The sequence below is a fragment of the Meriones unguiculatus genome, chromosome X (genome assembly GCF_030254825.1).
Source record: "Meriones unguiculatus strain TT.TT164.6M chromosome X, Bangor_MerUng_6.1, whole genome shotgun sequence".
NCBI classification, from domain to species: domain Eukaryota; kingdom Metazoa; phylum Chordata; class Mammalia; order Rodentia; family Muridae; genus Meriones; species Meriones unguiculatus.
This window is the reverse complement of record NC_083369.1, coordinates 61,510,474-61,531,911: the sequence shown is the minus strand read 5'-3', so window position 1 is coordinate 61,531,911 and position 21,438 is coordinate 61,510,474. Positions and strand designations below refer to the sequence as shown.

The 21,438-nt window shown below is 37.2% G+C and overlaps 1 protein-coding gene across 1 annotated transcript in view; it reads right to left on the bottom strand.

Moving 5' to 3' along the window:
* Window positions 1–5,988: 5,988 nt before the first annotated feature.
* Window positions 5,989–21,438, bottom strand: part of Il1rapl2 (interleukin 1 receptor accessory protein like 2) — a 768,417-nt gene continuing 752,967 nt past the window's right edge. The window contains exon 10 of the mRNA XM_060374647.1: window positions 5,989–9,226. Coding sequence (XP_060230630.1) covers window positions 8,529–9,226 — 698 coding nt within the window. The 3' untranslated portion in view covers window positions 5,989–8,528. The remainder of the gene's footprint in view (window positions 9,227–21,438) is intronic.

Sequence of the window (21,438 nt, the reverse complement as noted above, 5' to 3'; positions counted from 1 at the left end):
ATAATGAAATGATTATGGTCAATCAGGAACTCATGAGTACAGTTTTGGCTCTGTCACTAATTAGTTCTTTAATATTGGACAAGTGACAGCATTTTCTTCATCATTAAAGAGGAGCAGCCTATCAAGGCCACAGAGGAGGACATTGCAGCCAGTCCTGAAGATACCTGATAAGCTAGGGTCAGATGGAAGGTGAGGAGGACCTCCCCTATCAGTGGACTTGGAGAGGGTCAGGGAGGAGATGTGGGAGGGAGGGTGAGGTTGGGAGGGAATGAGGGAAGGGGATATGGCTGGGATTCAAAATAAATAAACTGTGATTAATATAAAAAATAAAAATTATTTTAAAAAAAACAAAAAAAAGAGGAGTATTAAATATTCTCCCAGGTTCCTTCCAACTTAAAACATCCCATGTCTTAAGAGACTAAGGGAGACCAATATTGGAGAAATGGAGAAAAAAATTTCAAATAACTTTCATGAATGAAGGAAGCATATAAAACATTGGCTTCATCATTTTTAATCAACTTTGGGTTGTATCTATAACAGGAAAATAAAGAGGAGGATCAATGACGGTCATGCTCTACAATGTGGCTCAGAACTCGGCTTCCACACGGTAAAGTACAGGAAGGAAAAAAGATCTCTCAAACCAATAAAGCTCATTTCATGTGAATTGGCATTTGTGCAAAATAAACTAGATGAGTAGTTTACAGTGTCTCTCTCATAATAATCTGGCTTGTCTTGAAGCATTGAGTATTTCAAACAAATTTTTACTGCCTGGTCTACGGGTTTGTGGTTCCATCACGCTTGAGGAAAACTGCTGACAACTTGTTTTCTGTTTCTACTGGCAGAATTAATGTTTTAAAATTGAATTGATAAATGGTCGGGTATGGTGCAATGTTTCTGCTTTGAATTCTAAAGAGATATTTTATATTTCTTTTTATGTACACATTTTTTATTTCCAGTAAATTTCCATTGTGTTAGAAAATAATGAACATTATATACTAACCAAAATCACAAATAATCTTATGGATTTTGATACTAATTCTCTCCAAAATGATACATTCTACCTCAGGCTTTTCTTTATTATGTGAGTATGCATATATATATATATATATATATATATATATATATATAGTATGCATATATACGTTGGTATGCATATATATAGTTGAGGATAGACCCCCTTACAAAATAAACACCATTTTGAGAGATGTCTTCAGCAAATTTGTCATGACTGTTGGTATCATCTTGGCTATACTTTCCTAGACAGTTAAGTATAATCAACTCTTCTTTCCCAGACAGTTCAGTATAATCAACTCTTCCAATACATTGTCTTACGGTAACAACCATTGTCTCTCATAAAGGCAAAGTATGGACTAGATTTTTGTTTTTTAAATGAAGCATATCCCATGCCATCTGGATCCATTATCAAAAAGATCCCTAATCAGCTTTTGGGCATTTTAGAATTCTGTAATAAGTAACCAGCTTGATTTTACCCAGGTTAAGGGAAATATAAACTATGGTAGATTTTTTTTTCTTTTGGCTTCTTTTTCTTTAAATCCAAATTTGAAACATCTGGATGTTTCCCATTATGGGGTTTAAACATCTGCATTTTTTCAATTCTCATCCAGATGTTTTGGGCTTATATAAACCTAGCTAAAGCAAAGCAGAATATTAAGCAATCATCTGGTGACTTTGATTAACATGGACAGCAAATTTGAATAATCTATGTTCTGGGAGTCCTGTTTTTTGTCTAGCTCAGAACACATTACTAATGAGGTCAAAGTTAATGTAGGCTTGTTCTTTCTCTGGTCCAGCTAGCTCTGATCTGATCCATGACCACAGAATGCACCTCTTGCCTAGCCAGCTGCCTGGAAAATGAGTGTCCTTTGTCATCCAGGCAGTCATGCATGAAATCAAATAGTCTATTTCTTCTAACTGGGAAGTCCAATAAAACGTATGGGTTTTGTGTGTGTGTGTGTGTGTGTGTGTGTGTGTGTGTGTGTGTGTGGTTAAGTTGTGGTTCCATTTCTCTTTAGAATAACAAATATAGTGGTAACTGCAATATAATTCCTATGTTGTGCAAAGTAGTAGTCTAAGCACTTCACTTATAGTGTTCAAAATACCTCATATGTGTTTATTTTTTAATTACAAAATGGGACACAGAGGAGGACAATGCAGCCAGTCCTGAAGAGACCTGATAGGCTAGGGTCAGATGGAAGGGGAGGAGGACCTCCCCTATCAGTGGACTTGGAGACGGGCATGGAAGGAGATGAGTGAGGTAGGGTGGGATTGGGAGGGAATGAGGGAGGGAGCTACAGCTGGGTTACAAAGTAAATAAAATGTAATTAATATAAAAAATAAAAATTTAATAAAAAATGGGATAGAAAAAATGCTAAGGAATTTTCCATAGTTAAAAATAGATAGAGCATCTCTGGTTTCTAGGTGTTTCCCACAACCCCTCCAACAAGATGGTGAAGAACTTTTGGCTTATTTACTGTTTGAAAAATTCTCTGAAAGAGAATAGAAACAGAGGTATTTCTACATACTAAATTCATTGGTAGTGCTGCTGGTGGGTCTCACCTGGTGCCGAGTAAATGAGGTTAATCTAACCATTATTCTTCCATGTAGAAAAACAATTATAGGTATAAAACCAACCTTTGGAAAAAAAGTTTTTGTTGACAGTGAGTGTGTGTATAAAGTTTGTGTTTAGGGAAAGATATGTTGTGGTTTAGGAGCAATGAGCTATATTGGGTGGCCTCAGAGAACTAAACTGTCTGAATCTTGAGGAATAATGATTTGTGTAACTGGCAGAATCTTTAAGAATCTTTGATCTCCCAGTACAAATATACTTAGAATCGTAAAATCCTAGATCCAGACAGGATGTAAAGACACAATATATTTCTTCTCTCATATATATTTCTCATATATTTCTTCTCTCTTTTTTTAATGGTAAAGTTACTTACAAATGAAAGATAATATGTCTTTTATTTTGTAATGGTCTTTATGGAAACTTCCAGGTTTCCTTTAACATTTACCCAACAAATGTGATGTGATAAACACCTTCTGATGCGCCCTTTTATGGGTACTGGGGCTCTAGCAAGGGATGAAATGAGACTACTGATCTTCAGAAACTCACTTATTATTTTTCTTTTCTCACATATAACATTTACATTCTCTCTCTGTCTCTTATCTCTTGCTTGCTTGCTCATTCATGTGTCCTCTCTTTCCCATTTGTGGAGGTACATGTGTAGAGGAATGGGAATTGGTCTTCTACTTCTACCTTGTGGGTCCTGGGAAATCTAACTCAGGTAGTCAGGCTTGGCAGCAAGCAGTTTGACACACTGAGCCATCTTGCTAGTCCTGACTTACTTAATCATCCCAATGCTTTCATTTCAAGGTCATAATTCTTTATTTCAAAATAAGATGTAGAATTTAAGTAGAACCAGACAGTGGTACTTGAGAACAAAATGCCATCATTTTCTTCCTTGTGAATTTGTAATTACATGTGAAATTAATGTACTTATTTCTAAACCAGATTTAAGAAGGACTTTGCCGTTTCTGAGAATTTCCAAATGCTGTATAAAGGTATTTCAGTAGCAATTGAGCCTAGCACTGTGCATTCTATCTCCTTTCCCTGGCAGTGTCAAAATGCTCAGTTTAAAGCATGGGTTAAACACTCAAAAAATTCCTTTGATCCAACTATTGTTTTTGATTATTGAACTGCTTACTGTTTTTTTCTATTTACACTTTTGCATCACTATATCCTGCCTGTTTCCTCTTCTTCTCCTCAGTCTGTTCTTTGCTGAGGGCTGAGGCTTAAGGTCACCAGTTATCTCTAGCTCTCACTTCAACGGGACTGTGAGAAAATTCTCATAACTGGCTTCCCACTCTCCATTCCCATTCCCTTCCTAATTCTCCCTAAATCTGCTTGCTCTCAGTCAAATGCTTTAACATTCCTTCCACTCTTATTTACATTTCCGATCTTGCTATCACCTGAGTAGAACTTGCTTACTCTGCCTTCAATATTCACATGTGCTATGCTCTGTATTTGAGAAATTCCCATTTCCATCACAGTTTCTGTGTAACAAACTTTATCTCTTGCCCAAGTAATACAGACTCCCCATCTCCTTTATTACTACACATGCAAATATTAATTTTTCTATACTAATAGGTGCATTACAAACAGTTCTTTCTTCATGAATGTGATGTATAAACTACTTGAGAACAAGGATTGGAATTTTTAAATTTCCTATTTTATTTTCTGCACTGGCCAGTGTACAGCAGACACTCAATAAATTTCATTATTGGCTGTAGCACTATCTGAAGAAAATATAGTTGGGAAAATATCAGTGAGCATGTAAAAAAAAAACAAATGTAGGTGGCTGTATATAGTTTTACAAGTTCTGTTTATACGGTAACTAAGTGGAGTAAAACATATTCTTAAATTGCTTGTGAATGATTTCAGTTCTTTTTAGAGGCAACGTTGATATCACAGAATTTAAAGTGATTAAGCTTATCAAACCATTTCATACATTTATTAGAGAGCCTTAATGCTCAAAGCTATGACCTTGTATCAGGCTTCTCGCAATAAAAATGCATGAATAATAGAAAAGGCAAGTTTCAACACCAACTACCCTCCGCCAAAAAAAGAGTCACAATGATTTTGAGTATTCATATTTAGCTGACCACTATAGGGTAATTTTCCATCTTAACTTTTGTATGGTTTTATCAGTTCATTACCTCACTTTGGGAAAAGAATACAAGAAGTGTGAAGATTTATATGTGCAATTTTCATGGTATTTCCCTTTGTCATTATTTTGTTTTATTGGAAACACATTGAAAAATGAACTAGCTTATTCCCTCTCTGTGTGATGGACTGTGTGTGTGTGTGTTTGTATGAATGTGAGTTTGCAAGTATACAGGCTAGAAGAGGATGTTCAGTGTCATCTCCAACTTCTCCAACTTTCTGCCTGGAGACAGGGTCTTACTGAATCAAACTCACCTTTCAGCTAGGCTTTATGTCCAGCTAGGTCTCAGTTTCTTCATTTCGTGACCCTCGAATGATGGGCATGCATGTGCATCCATGTCCAGGCTTTTGCATAGGAGCTCAGGTTTTGAACTCAGATCTTCATACTTGCAGAACAAACCTTTCCCTAAGTCTCACACTGAAGCCATTTCCTGAATCTGTGCATTAGTTTATTTATAAATAAAATATCAAAAACGAGCAAAGTCTTTAGTGATTCTATATTCTTGTAAGCCCTATAAATACCACAGTTGTCAAAGACAACTTTCTATTCTTGTTATAATTTGTAAATAATTTATTTATTTTTACTTTATGTGCATTGATGTTTTGCCTATATATATGTCTGTGTGAGGTATCGGATCCTCGAGTTACAGATAGTTGTGAGATGCCATGACGATGCTTGGAATTGAACACAATTATTCTGGAAGAGCAGACTGTGATTTTCATCCCTGAGCCATCTCTCTAGACCCAGAATTTTCTTCTTTTTTGCTCACAATTTCCTAACCAATCACACTGTAATCATTTGGTTATTACTAATTTCCATCTCATTTCCTTCTAACCTTTGTTCACAACCAAACTGCTTTTACTTCTCACTGCATCCTTCTAGTAGCTTTAAGCCACACAATATTAATCTTCCACCCACAACCAAAACACCTTCCCTTCACATAATGTTACATTGGATTCAAGTCTTGCTAGAAGCTTGAAGGTGTCTCTCTGTCATTTTTTTTTAATGAATTCTTGAAAGTGGCACAGATTTGGCTTTAATTCAGTTAAGGTTTAGAAGTGGTAGTGGTTAACATAATATTTTCAAAGAAATACACAGCTACATTTTTACCTCTCTAGTTATACAAGGGACCATGCTTATCAAACCCACAAAGAAGTCATATTTTGCTAAATTAAACACATGAACATGTTGTCCAGATCCTTTAGCACTGTTTATTCTTAATGGAATGTTTTGATTTCTACATATCTATCATTTGTATTCTAATTTTCAGTTTTGTTTTCAGAATGTTTCACCTTTAAAATCCAGTTTGTAAATGTACATTTGCATGCAATAACACAATGATAAATTTCTTATGAGTGCATAAGAACTAGTTGTAACCCTAGTTTCCTAGATTTCCAAAATTCAGTGAAAACTTGAAAAGGAAAAGAAAGTCTCACTGTAAAAACAATTAGAGGCATACAGTGTGTTCTAGACTAAAAGTTGCATAATACACATATGAGCTCTATCTCTTAAAAAAAACTCAGATGAAAATTAAATTTTTTTGAATTGCCATCTAGAAATAAATTTTTATAGATAGTGTACATATTAGTTCCTAAAAATGGTAGAAAAGGTTTCTTGTCAAGTTCCCCAGCAGAAGTGTGAATGCTCTGTTTCTGAGTACCTACAAGCAGTGAAAGGACACATTGTGGCCAGCCAACTCAAATTGCTACCCACGTTTAATCATTGTAAATAAAGGAAGCAGAGAGGCCCGTGGTATATTTTCAGAACTGGCATGCTCAATACAGAACTATTAGTTTAAAAATATGACTGAACATTCTATTTGAATTAAACTAGATTTCTGTGAAAAACAATATAGTAAAAAGTACAATTGTCCACTTAACACATACTACCACTCATTTCATGCAGATTAATAATTTGTCATTACACATAGCATTAAGGAACACCCAGAGTAAATACAACTTTAAAACACTTGGAAAAAACTTCAGAATTGATAATTTTCTCTTGGAAATAGCTATAGTTTTTACTGGTTTTCTCATTCTTAGTGAGAAAAAAAATCCATGAAATACCTACATATGTTGAACAGGACTTTTCAAAGGAGTAACTACTTGTCTCCCTGTGAAATAAACATCTATCAGTCTAAAACTTTAACACAGCTTTGCTACATAATGCATTTTCTGAATAGTTAGATGTTGAAGAAAAACAACAGAAAAACAGGTATTTTCACAGAACTGATGGATCACATGGAACCAACCATGGAAAGAGATTAGAGACAGATCATCAAATCCTATTTTCTCATATTTGCTACTACTTTTGGGTCTCACAATCACAAGGGGTGAACAAAGTCTAAGTTTTTACATTGTATACATTGTCCTTGTTTATAATTGTACAAGAACTTTTTATAAGAACCATTTGCAAAATCTTTGATTCAACTTTGATAAGCAGTTAAACAATAGACCCCCATACATACCAGGTTGGAGAGCACACCAAATTAACTATAAGTGATAGAAAGTCATAATCCACAATAAATGATACAGAAAGGTTACATTCCTTACAGCCAATAGGATACAGATTATTCATAAAGATGTGCTGATATGATACAGTCACAGTCACTGTATGAGGATGGACAAGTTTAGTCTATCAAACAGATTCTTTGAATCACAGGGAATAGAGACACTTCTGCAGGAGCCTTGCATATTTGGCTGAGCAGACTCATTGATGTACAAAATAGTCTGTTCCACAACCTCGTTGCAGATGAAGAAAGTCTGCAGTCACTGCTCTACCACTAGTAAACTCAAATCATTTAGCACTTCATTTTGTAATACTGTTCTTACTTCTTTTCAACTGCAGACATTTACAGTCAATATATATTTAAATTCAACTTGTAATGAGGCTGAAAAACAAGTAGGACAATGCCCACATCTTCACATAAATCTTATAGATCACAAGACTGTTTGGGGGAAAATCAAGTCTAAATGTGATTTTTTTTTCTTTTAGAAAATACATTGTGCATTTCAAGATACAGTTTCAAAGTCATAAGGTTTTTTTTTAATGATCCAGAAAGTCATAGGTTTATTAAAAATCATTTTAAAGAGCTTAGAGCTGTCTATTCATTTGCCTTACAAATGTACATAGCTTACCTACCTACCAGTTTGACTACAGTTGATGTGCTTGTCTAATAGAACTAAAAGCTGTTCTTACAAGTTTTCAGGTTTAGTCTATAGGAGTTGTCCATTATGTTGCAGAAGATATAAGCTTTTCAATTGTACTATTTTCTCAACTGATCTTCCTGGATAAACAGTCTTCCAATTGGCTGCCTCAATGTGTTTTGTTCCTGTATAATACCCCGCTGTTTTCAGATACTCTCTAGAAGTTCTCCTTTCCCTTAAACCTTCATTCAGAAGTTTAAAATCAAATGAGTCTCCAGGAAATTTTTTTTCGTTTTTCTTTTTGAAAAAATAATGTTTAAATGCTGAATTCCTAAATATTGGCAGTTCATGTGGTGCCATAAAACCTACTTAAAAAGGACACAATTCAATTTTTTTTTCAGGAAAAATCAAAACTGTACATTGGGACAAGGTGCCAGACTATAAAAACAAGACCTTCTATTTCCCCACTATTCTATAAGTGTAAACAAAAATATTTAAGTGCAAACATCATTTTTTTGTGCCTTTTTCTTCACATTTTCAGCACCTCAGTGTTGTTAGGTGTAATTTATGCTTAGTATAGCTGAAAATTCATATTCCCATGTACTTGTTCCAAAGAATTCAGATTTTTTTTTCTCACCTACCAAATATCACTGGTGAAGCTAAGCTCTTTGGATGATAATGGTAGTAAGGAATTGTTCCTTGAAAATTCCTCAGTCTCTTTCAAGGAATTATTAGGGGTTAGCTGTCCATTGAGTAGTGTCAGTGGCAAGTTATAGTAAGTGTGGTGGTTGCCTAAGGAAGGTACTGACAGGGCGTTCGTTGGCATCTCGTGTTTGTATCCTCTGCAACAGTGCCTCATTTGCACTGAATCCGAATGGTGGAACTCTCGGAGATCAGCTTGCGTTGGCACCATTGTGGCTGAGGTACTGGTCATGGCAATTGAAGGTATAGGCTGAAGTTCTCCAAAAAGCCCCTGTTCTGCAGAGTCTAGAACATGGCAATGGGATAGCATTTCTTTTTTCTTGCTTGGCATTTCATATACTAAGTGCTTCCAAAACTTAGAATTTAATTTGTTGCTTTTGGGTCCCTTCCACTTGATCAGTGATAGAAGTTTGATGTTGTGCTTTAGTGATTCCACTTCCTGGTAATTCACCTTCCCTTTTAATTCTGTACACTCAATCAAAATCACTTTGATTTCTCCACTGACTAGCATGTTATGGAGTCTGCTTTCCAGTTCGAAAATACTCCATCCCCGTCTGAGAATATAGTCCGGAGTTAGCACGATAATAAGTCTTCTGCTTTGCTCAACACATCTTGTAAGATCTTCAATGTATGCTATAAATCACAGAAAGAGAGAAAGAGTAAAACAAAGACATTGCCAGTCATCAAACTTGCATTCTAGACTAAGGCTTTAACTAAAGTCCATTACATTTTCTCTTTTGTATTGCATATTCAGAAAGCCCATTTTTACAACAATTAAATTACAAACAACTGATTAAGAACTCATTTTCTTAGCCTTATCATGACTTATAGAATACTGATGACATACAAATTTTGACTTCTTCAGAGTTTAGGTATATTTCAGTACTTTTTTGTTTATTTAATCACTTAACTAAAGACAAACTTTCAGACTTGTTCATAGTACTCTAAGTGAACAAGTAGTCAACCAGTTGATGAAAAGTGAACAGAAACTTTTTGATAAATGGTTATTTTCCTTTTAAGTTTGTTGTGTTTTCCTCCTTCCTTTCTGTGTTTTCTATTTATAACTTTTAGCTAACCAATAATAACAGTATACATGATCCCTAATTCAACTGCTAAAATATTATAGAAGCTATCTCTGTGTATTCTATAAACATGAGAGATTGTGAGACAGGATACAGAGATGGTGGGAGATCTCTTCTAGAATCACAATGACCTTATTTATCGGAATACCTTTTGTCATTTGCAGCAGTAGGCCCTCAATATCATCATTCAGACTGATAGACAGGGAAGTGATGTGTGTTCATGAATTAAGTAGTAACATTCTACTGCTTTTTGTTTCAAGGATGAGGAATGAAGGGTTGAGTTAGCCATGGGGATGACAGTGGTATAAAATGGTTGGGAAAGAGGGAAAGGAGACTAGATACTTATAACTAAATTTTTACTTTGAGTTGCAATTCTGAAAGTGAGGTGAATGCATTATGTCTCTTTTCATGGTAGAAGAATAATCAATTACACATTGTTTATCCCATCCATTACCTCCTTTGAAATTACACTCCCTACGCTCTCATCTGCCATAAAGGAAATCCCATATACATGTGTGCTGTTAATAAATGGAGACTTGAACATAGGTGATGCACCAGAAAACAGTCTTTACTAGGCTGAGCACAAGGCCCTGCATAATGTACAGTGGCCTCCAGCAGAAGCAGTGCTTACAGAAGCATAGCAACATTTGTCACCTCGAATCTGCCCCAGGTTAGGGACTTCTTTTGAGAAGTCACATTCAGCACATAGCATGGGGATATCAAACAGCTTAGCACAAGCCATTTGAAATGAGAAACTTATTTCACAGATGCACATTTTTACAGACGTATCTTCTTTTCCCAGGATCATGTTTTCACTATATGGCAACAAGAGAACTTTCAAAAGCAATAGTGAGCAAAATTCTATGCACTCTGCTGAAAAACAACAACAATGGCAATAACAAATAAGCATTCAAAAAAGATACATGGAATTGTCCATTTAACAATTTCTTGTTAATTATTTTAAGTATAGTATTTCAGAATATTCTCATGCAGTAATTACACTTGATAGCACTTTAGAGGATGAAGCTAATTACTAAGATGAGATGCAACTTTTCAATAATTTTTAGTGTTTTCCTTTATAGATTATGTATTCAGAAGAAAAAGTTGGCAATGAAATCTATAAAAATACTATACACACAGAAGTGGGGAGGTTTACAACAGAGAGAACTGATGAAACAAAATGGAAGCAAAGGCTGAAAGTTTCAAGAGAGTGGAAAGATACTACCCCATGTATCAACAGCTCCGAGTCTTCTTTTTTTTCCCCTTACTGCTCTAAAACAGAAAGAAGCTTCATCATTAGAAATTGGATTTGCAAGATACAGTAAAATAAACTATCATGCACCCTTCTTGTCACCTTTTCTCCAAAACAAAAATGAAACAAAATAAATCCCATGACCAAAATGAGTGCAAGAATACATGAAAATAAACTTTTATCAGGTGGATAATAAGTTCACTGCAATTTCATAGAAATGTCTGTTACTATCTGTTTTCCAAGACTTTATTTTCACTAGTGCTCTTGTCTCATCAATTGTAGCTCACACTTTGAAATTTTAAAATGTGGTGTAAAAAACTTTTTGGTAGACACGGTAAATATACTTCTAAGACCAACAATATTTTTTTGTTAAGTTATTATTGGGGGTTGTTCTGATGCTTTATTTTTATGCCAATACTAGTCATCAAGATCTGGTTACTGCCTAGATAAACCTATCCTTGTTGTGTAAAAGTGCCTAAGATATTATACATGATTGGTTGATTAAACAGCCTGTACCTGGTCAGGGCAGAATGTGGTAGAAGTCACTAAGTTTCCTGGGATTTGGGGACAAGAAAATCATGGGAAATAGAGGAGGAAAGAGGATGCCACAATGTGTAAGCATGGAGAAAAAAATCATGTGGGCCAGGAGAAAGGACTCCAATAATGGCATGAAAACACCCAGATGAAGAATACAAGCAAATGTTTTGGGATTATGGATGGACGGTAGACCAGACGAGAATGATTAAGGTGGATGGCATTGGATGGGGGCTGGGAGATGGATAATGAGGTTATTGAGAAATAGTTGGTAGAAATATATGCCTGGCCCAAGGTAATAAGTCCATTATAAATTCTACCAGATGTCTGTGTCTTATTTGATTTTGATAGCAGGTTAAATAATCCTGCTGCCATAATCATAGGACAAATAATATATAGCCCAACATTTTTTAAAATTTATTACAACAGCTTATATTCTAAAGGTACCTATAAAGAATAAAGATCTGAGAAGAGTTGGAGGAGGATGGTGAATGTGATCAAATCTCATTGCATGAATTCCTCAAAGAAACTGACTAAAAAGTAATTACTTAGAGTAGGAATAAAAAGATCCTTACAGAGAATAGTTAGGGTTGGGTTAGGTGATCTACGAAGGGGGCTAATGAATTTTGCAAAAGTTCCTGCTGCATCAAGAGGAAATGGCAGTTGTCAGAAAGAAGAAACAGCAGAAGTCATAAATATAACTTCTGTGATTATACTTTCATTTATCAGAAAGGGGTCCTAAGTGCTTAGTCGACATTTTTTAATCTAAGTCTAAATCAATATATTTCTACATAAAGATAAATGAAAACTCAACCAGTAATTAATTTAATTGATCTATCATAGACTTAGGCTTTGTTGGCCTCCTTCTGGGATGGGGAATAGCAGAGTGTAAAATATTTTTCCTATTATTATAGCCTCCCCTCCCCCAGTTCACATATCTATTATGCTTTCCCATTTTGCAGCTAAGCGGAATGCAACATTTAGGGACTTAGGGCATCTTAGAAACTTTTGCCCCCAGAAGAAATTTATTAAGACAGTTCCCACCCTGCTCAGCTGCACAGGGTGTGGGTGTTGAAGGGAACCTTGGAGAGAGGGAGTGGTCCCAGGCTCCAGCACACTACACTGTCTGTGCTTATCCTGGCAAAACTTAGTGGAGAGTTGAGGCAAGCATCCAGATAATTTGGGCTGAAAAACTGATGTGGCAGAAAAAAAATTGAAATTATCCTGGTTTGCCCTATGTATACATTAATCATACGCACTGGAGTTAGACAGTACATCAGAATTTTCCCTGAGTAGAAATAGCCCAAGTGTATCAAAGAAAACACAAGCCATTTGCTTGGGACTTGAATTCTGTGTTCCATTTCACTTGGTGGAAAAGCAAGTGGAAGTTTTCAGATGTGAAGCCCACATTTCACTTCTTGGGATGGTGATCAGTGGCTGGGCAGCAACCTCAATATTTGAAAGCAGCTGGGGAAGGTGCCTCTAAGAGCTGCCTAGCTCTGTGGAAAAGGAGAGACTGTGCTCTTGCTCTCACATTCTGGCTCACTCTCTGCTTTTCTCTCTTTTCAGTCTCCCTTTCCTCTTTCTACCACTCGCTCTTTCCCTTTCTTTTTTCCTTCTTCTCTGTTTTTTTTTTCCAAAATTTCCTTTTACTTCTAAGTTTTCCTTCTTTCTTTAATTGTTTTCATTACTCTCTCATCCATTTCTTTCTTAACTCTTGGGTCCCTCTTTTCTGTCAGCCTTTCTCACTTTCCTTGGGAAAAACAAGAATATAGAGATCATGCAAATATATATACTTATATCTATGTAAATATATATATATATATATATATATATATATATACCTATATGATGAATAAGAAACAAATGAGACATGAACAAATACTTTGCTAGTTAGTCTTTAGCCAGGAAGTTGTTGGTTGGCTGGCTCTACATATGAAGTAAGTGCTCAAGATAATTCACCTCTAACCTTGGGGTTGTATATCTGTATATAATGACTATGATTTTAAACATGATCTTCTAAAACTCATTACCTGTTTTGGAGTGGCCAATGAACAAAGGGTGACTTTTTTCACTTTTTAAAAATTTAGTTATATTTTTATAAATTACAATTTATTCACTTTGTATCCCAGCTGTAGGGCCCTCTCTCATCAACCTCCCAATCCCACCCTGCCTTCCTCATCTCCTCCCATGTTCTGCCCTCAGTCTACTGATAGGGGAAATCCCTCTCCCCTTCCATCTGATCCTAGTCTATCAGGTCTCATCAGGACTGACTGCATTGTTTTCCTTTGTGGCCTGGTAAGGCTGCTCCCCCTTCAGGGGGAGGTGATCAAAGAGCTAACCACTGAGCTCCTGTCAGAGACAGTTCCTGTTCCCATTACTAGGGAATCCACTTGGAGACTGAGCTGCCATGGGCTACATATGGGCAGGGGTTCTAGGGGTTCTAGGCTATCTCCATGCATGTTCCTTGGTTGGAGTATCAGTCTCCGAAGAGACCACTGTGCTCAGAGTTTTTTTTTATCTGTTGCTGTCCTTGTGGAACTCCTGCCCCCTCCAGGTCTTCCTATCTCCCTGTTCTTTCGTAAGATTCCCTACACTCTGTCCAAAGTTTGATTTTGAGTCTCAGCATCTCCTTCAATACCTTGCTGGGTAAACCCTTTCAACAGCCCTCTGTGGTAGGCTCCTTGTTGGCATAAATCCATACACTTATGGACACCTGATTTTTGACAAAGATGCCAAATCCATTCAATGGAAAAAAGACAGCATCTTCAACAAATGCTACTGTTCCAACTGGATGTCTACATGCAGAAAAATGAAAATAGATCCATATTTATCACCCTGCACAAAACTAAAGTCCAAGTGGATCAAAGACCTCAACATAAAACCAGATACTCTAAATCGGTTAGAAAAAAAGTAGGGAACTCATTGGCACAGGAGACAACTTCTTGAACAGAACACCAACAGCACAGGCTATAAGATCAACATTCAAAAAATTGGACCTCATGAAACTGAAAAGCTTCTGTAAAACAAAGGACACTCTCATCAGAACAAAATGACAGCATACAGACTGGAAAAGGATATTCACCAACCCTATATCTGACAGAGGCCTAATGTCCAGAATATATAAAGAACTCAAGAAGTTAAACAGCAACAAATCAAGTAATCTAATTAAAAATGGCGTACAGAGCTAAACAGAAAATTCTCAGTAGAGGAATACCAAATGGCAGAGAAACACTTAAAGAAATGCTCAACATCCTTAGTCATCAGGGAAATGCAAATCAAAACAACCCTGAGATTTCACCTTACACCCATCAGAATGGCTAAGATCAAAATCTCAAGAGACAACACATGCTGGAGAGGTTGTGCAGTAAGGGGAACCCTCCTCCACTGCTGGTGGGAATGTAAACTTTTACAACCACTTTGGAAATCAATCTGGCGCTTACTGAGACAATTAGGAATCATGCTTCCTCAAGATCCAGCTATAGCATTCATTCCTAGGTGATTTTTTTTTCGTTATATTTTTTTTGGATGATGAATAAGATGCATAGCGAGCATATGTGATCCACAAATCTTAAAATATGTACTATTTGGGCATTTATAGAGAAGCTTTGCCACCTCTGAATTACAGATAAGGCAGGGGATTAGGCCTGGAAAAGTTAACATAACTAAGTACACGCAGGTGTCAAGTTATGACATTGCTAGTCCAAAGCATCTGACAGGCAATCAGGATTTCCCTGGTAGGCTGTGGTTTTGTGGGAGACATTTTAGAGGCCTTCAGAAAACATATTTAAAACTTGTTACCACAAAGTGATAATAAAGAAATATTTTTCAAAAAGAAAAATCTCCAAATCCTCAGCACATACGAACACTCACTTCATCTTGTCCTTACCTGTTCAGATAAATTTAGAAATGAAGTAGCAGAAAAAAGAGAAATCCTTAGAAGATGCTTCCCCTCCCCCACATAAAAATACATTAAATCCCTTAAATAAAGGTCACAGTGTCTGGGGGATCCAAGACAGTGCCAAGAGTACACTGTGTCAGATTAGCAGGACAGCAGTGAGTACACAGCAACCAACAGACCAAACTCTGGGCCCTAAAACACCAGCGATCATGTTTCCCCGGTGAGAGGAAACCCCACAGTGTGGGAAGCAATCTGTCCAATCTCAGGTCATCCAGCTAAAGCCATAAAGAGTTTCCAGGTCCAGGCAGACACTCAGTAGCCAGCCCGAAGCCACACAACTGCGTGCTTTGATCACCATCCCAGACTGAACTGTGGGCCCCACAACACCAGAGACTGTATTTTACAGTCTAGAGAAAACCCCACAGTGAAGAAAGCAATCAGGACTGACCTCAGGTCACTAAGACAATCTCTGGAAAAGGTTCTGGGCTCCAGCAGGGCACTCAGCCTCCAGCCCAAAGACCAGCCTGCGCACCTGACTCACCATCCCAGGTAGAACTGTGTGCACCAAAGCAACAGAGAGTGGGTTTTCTTGTTCAGAGACTACCCCAAGGTGAAGAAAACACCAGTTCCACCCTCAGGTGACCCAGCAAAACCTCCCACCCTCACCCCTGAAAAGTTCTCAGGAAAAGTTCCATGATACCTACCTACAGGCACCTAGTCGCCAGCTCAGAGCCTGTGCTCCTTTCTCTACTCACTATCCCATACTGATCTATGGACCCCAAAACACCACACTCTGGGTCTCCCTGTCAGGAGGAAATCCCACAGTGAGGGGACATTAGGTCCAACCTGGGGATACCAATATAATCCCTGGAAAAGTCCCTGGGTTCCCACAGGCTCCAGGCTCTAGCTTCGTGCCCCATTCATGAGTCCTGAGCTCACCTTCCACTGATTACTGCTTGGGTACTGGGGCACAGAGCTCCAACCTCAAAACTACAGAATCCTGGAATCCACAGGCTCAGCACCCAGACAATGCTCCAAGGTGCAACCTGTTTTACTAGCTAAACTGTCCAAACCGCAGGGCTCCCAGGTTCGTCAAGAGGGTTGTGTCGAGCAAACGCAGTGTAAGAGCAACAGCAGCAGCTGATTAAATTCAGAGCAAGAAACCCAGTGGCAGAGTAGCTGTTTCCAGGAATTCTCATGGTGAGAGGAGAGCCCCCTGAATACCAAGGACCACAGTTACCAACAGGTCCATACACCTGAGGTGATCTGTGGTAATTCTTGAGAAATACCGGCCATTTGGTGACCACACCCAAAAAACTGAGGAGGCCTCCTTCCTGCTAAGGGGAGTCTACCCACCCCAGGATTCCAGCAGGCACCAGAAACTAACAGCTAACACCTGAGAGAGCCAGATGGGTAGAGGCCAGCCTAAAAGCACAACCAACAAAAGCCAAAGCAATCTGGCATCTCCAGAACCTAGTTATTCAGGGGCAAGTAGCCCTGGACACCCTAACATAAGTGAAGTCCAAGAAAGTGGCTTTACATCTATGCCTATGAAGAAGATAATGGAGGAAACAAATAAAATGCATAAAGGAATAGAGGAAGATGAAGTCAAACAGATTAGGGCCATCCATAAAGAAATAAGGACGATGAAGCCAAATAGTTTGTGGCCTTCAGAGGGGAAATAATTAAATCACTGAAAGAAATAAAAGAAACAGAGGAATGCTCAAACAGGTGAAGGAATTGAAGGAAAATACAGTCAAACAGGTGAAAGAAATCAAGAAAATGGTTCAAGATCTGAAGATAAAATTGGAAAAATTAAAAAAAAAACACAAATGGAAGAAATAATGAAGAGGAGGAAATTAGGGAAGACAACAGTAACTACAGAGGTAAGCGTAACCAACAGACTACAAGAGATAGAAGAAATAGTGTCTGGAAGATACAATGGAAGAAATAGATGTATCCATGAAAGAAAATGTTAAATTTTAGAAAACTCCTGACACAAACTGTCCAAGAAATCTAAGACGATATAAAAAGATAAAAACTGAGAATAATAGGGATAGAGGAAAAAGAAGATTCCTGTCTCCAAGGCCCAGAATTTTTTTTTTTCAACAAAATCATAGAAGAAAATGTCCCCAACTAAAGGAGAGGCCTATAAACATTCAAGAGGCTTGCAGAACACCTAATAAATTTGACCAGAATACAAAATCCTCCTGCTAGTAAGGGGGACAGGAATTGTTCTGACATAAACTCATGACCTTCCCCTCTCCCCTGAGGGAGGAGCAGCCTTGCTATGCCACAGATAAGGACACTGCAACCATCCTGAAGATATCTGATAAGCTAGGGCCAGATGGAAGGAGAGGAGTACAACCCCTCTCAGTGGACTCTGAAGGGGGCAGGGAGGAGATGAGGGAGGGAGGGGAGAAATGGGAGGGAAAGACGGAGAGGGCCACAGCTGGGGTACAAGTGAATGTATAAAATTATTTAAAAAGTAAAAAAATAGAATTAAAAAAGACTTACTGGGAAACAAACAAACAAACAACAACAAAAATCCCCAAATCCTCCTGCTGCATAATAATCAAAAGAGTAAGTATACAAAAGAAAGATAAAACACTAAAAGCTTCAAGGAAAAGAAAGGCTCTGTCTTGCTTCCGTGTATGTGGACCTATCTGCATTGCCCACGTGGCACGCTGGGGTTGGCTACCCAGAGGCTATTTTAAACTGTGGGCTGGCTTTCCCCAGGGTCAGAAGATTGTTCAAGGTTCCTGAATAAACTGCATTGAGAAGAACAAAAAAAAAAAAAAAATCAGAAAGGAGAGGAGGACCTCCCCTATCAGTGCCTTGGGGAGAGGCATGCATGCAGAAAGGCGGGGAGGGTGGGACCGGGAGGGGAGGAGGGAGGGGCTTATGGGGGGATACAAAAGGAATAAAGTGTAATTAATAAAAGTTAAATAAAAAATTTTAAAAAAAGGCCAAGTAACATATAACGACAAACATAACAGAATCACAGCTGACTTTTCAGCAGAGACTATGAAAGCCAGAAGAGACTGCATAGATTTCATGCAGACCCTAAGAGGACCCTAATTTTGCTACTATAACCAGCAAAATTCTCAGTCACCATAGATGGAGAAAACAAGATATTCAATGACAAAAACAAATTTAAACAATACCTACCCACAAATCCGGCCTTACAGAAGATACTAGAAGGAAAAATACAACCCACGAAAGCTAAGTACATTCAGGAAAACTCAGAAATTAAATAACCTCAGTACAGTAAAAAAAAAAAAAAAAAAAAAAAAGGAGCCAAGCACAAAAACACAACACCTCAAACAACACCAATATCAAAGGATTTAACAGCCACTGATTATTATTCTCTCTTAATATCAATGTACTCAACTCCCCAATAAAAAGACACAGACTAACAGAATGGATGCATAAACAAAACCCAACAATCTGTTGCATACAAGAAACACACCTAAGTCACAAAGCTTGATATTGCTTGAGAGTAAAGTGCTGAAAGACAGTTTTCCAAGCAAATGGACTCAAGATGCACACAGGAGTAGCCCTTCTAATATCTAATAAACTAGACTTTCAATCAGAATTAATCAAAAGAGATGGGGAAGGTCACCTCATACTCATCAAAAGAAAATTTCACCAAGAAGACTTCACAATTCTGAACATCTGTGCCCCAAATACAAGGGCACCACATTTGTAAAAGAAACATTAAAAAAAAAAACATAAACCATGCATAGATCCCCACACATTAATACTGGGAGATTTTAATATCCCACTCTCAAAAAATGACAGGTGAACAAAACAGAAATGAAACAAAGAAACAACCACTCTAGCAGAAGTCACGAATCAAATGGACCTAACAAACATTAACAGAACTCTCCACCCAAGCACAAAAGAATTTACCATGTTCTCAGAACCTCATGGAACTTTCTCTGAAATAAACCATATAATCAGGAACAACGAAAGCCTCAACAGAAACAAGAAGACTGAAATAATTCCTTGTCTCCAGTCAAACCAGTATGGACTAAAAGCTGGACCTCAACAATAACAGAAATAGCAAAAAGTCTACACATAAATAGAAACTGAACATTTGGTTATTCAATGACAGCTGGGTAAGGGAAGAAATAAAGAAAGAAATTAAAGACTTCCTATAATTCAATGAATTCTATGGAATTCTATGGAGGCACAACATACCCAAACTTATGGGAAACAATGAAAGTAGTGCTAAGACAAAAGTTCATAGCACTAAGTGACTTTAAAAAAAAATGAAGCATCTCATATAAGCAACTTAAGGGCTCACCTGAAAGCCCCAGAAGAAGAGGAAGAAGCAGAAACACCCAAGAGGAGTAGATGGCTGAAAATAATCAAATTCAGGGCTGAATTAAATAAACTAGAAACAAAGAAAAATTCAAAGAAACAATGAAACCAAGAGGTGGTTCTTTGAGAAAATCAACAAGATAGTCAAACCTTTAGCCAAACTAACAAACAAAGGCAGAGGGACACTATCCAAACCAACAAATCAGAAATGAAAATGGGGACATAAACAACAGACACTGAGGAAATTCAAACAATCATTAGGTCTTACTTCAAAAGCCTATATGCCACAAAACTTCAAAATCTAAATGAAATGGACAATTTTCTTGATAGACTCCACTTACCAAAGCTGAACCAAGGTGAGATAAATAAATTAAATAGTTGTATATCTCCTAAGTTGTTATCAACAGACTCCCATAAAAAAAAAGGCTAAGGCCTAATGGTTTCAGCACACAATCTACCAGACCTTCAAAGAAGAGCTAACACCAATACTCTTCAAATTATTCCACAAAATAGAAACAGAAGGAACATTACCAAACTCATTCTATGAAGCCACAGTCACCTTGGTACCTAAACCTCACAAAGACTCAACAAAGAAAGAGAATCTCAGGCCAATCTCCCTTATGAACATTGATGCAAAAATACTCAACAAAATACTTGCAAACTGAATCTCAGAACACATCAAAGATACAATCCAATATGACAAAGTAGGCTTCATCCCAGATATACATCATTCCATATATTCACTATCCATCAATGTAACCCACCATATAAACAAACTGAAAGACAAAAGAAAAACAAAACATAATAATGTCCTTAGACGATGAAAAAAAAACCCAAAAACATTTGATGGAATCCATCACTTTTTATGTTTAGGGTTCTGGAGAAATCAGGTATAAAAGACACTTACCTAAATATAGAAAAGGCAATATACAGCAAGTCTATAGTCAACATCAAACTAAAAGGAGAGAAACTTAATTAAACTGAAATCAGGGACAAGACAAGGCTGCCCACTCTCTCCATATCTCTTCAACATAGTCCTTGAAGTGCTTGATAGAGCAATAAGGAAACTAAAGCAAATCAAGGGGATTCAAATTAGAAAGAAGTCAAAGTACTACTATTTAAAATGATATGATAGTATACATGAGTGATCCAAAAAATTTCTACAAGGAAAATACTATACCTAATAAACAGCTTTAGCAAAGTGGCTGGATACAAAATTAAATCAAAAAAACAGTAGCCTTCCTGTATACAAAAGACAATGGGCTGAGAAAGAAATTAGGGAAACATTACCGTTCACAATAGCCACAAAGGACATCAAGTACCTTGGTGTAACTCTAACGAAGCACACAGAAGACTTATATGAAAAAATAAAACTTCAAGTCTCTGAAGAACGAAATTTAAGAAGGAAACAGAACATGGAAAGATCTCTTATGCTCATGGCTTGGCAAGATTAACATAGTTAAAATGGCCATCTTACCAATGTCAGTCTACAGATTCAAAGCAATTCCCATTAAATTACCAACACAGTACTTTACATACTTTGAAAGAAAAATTCTCAACTTCACATGGAAGAACAAGTAATCCAGAATAGCTAAAAGGATTCTTTACAATTAAATATCTTCTGGAAGTGTCTCCATCCCTGGTTTCAGGCTGTACGAGCAAGAGTAATAAAAACAACATGTTACTGGCATATAAAGGCTGGTGGATCAATGGAATCAAGTAGCAGCCCCAGAAATAAACCCACACA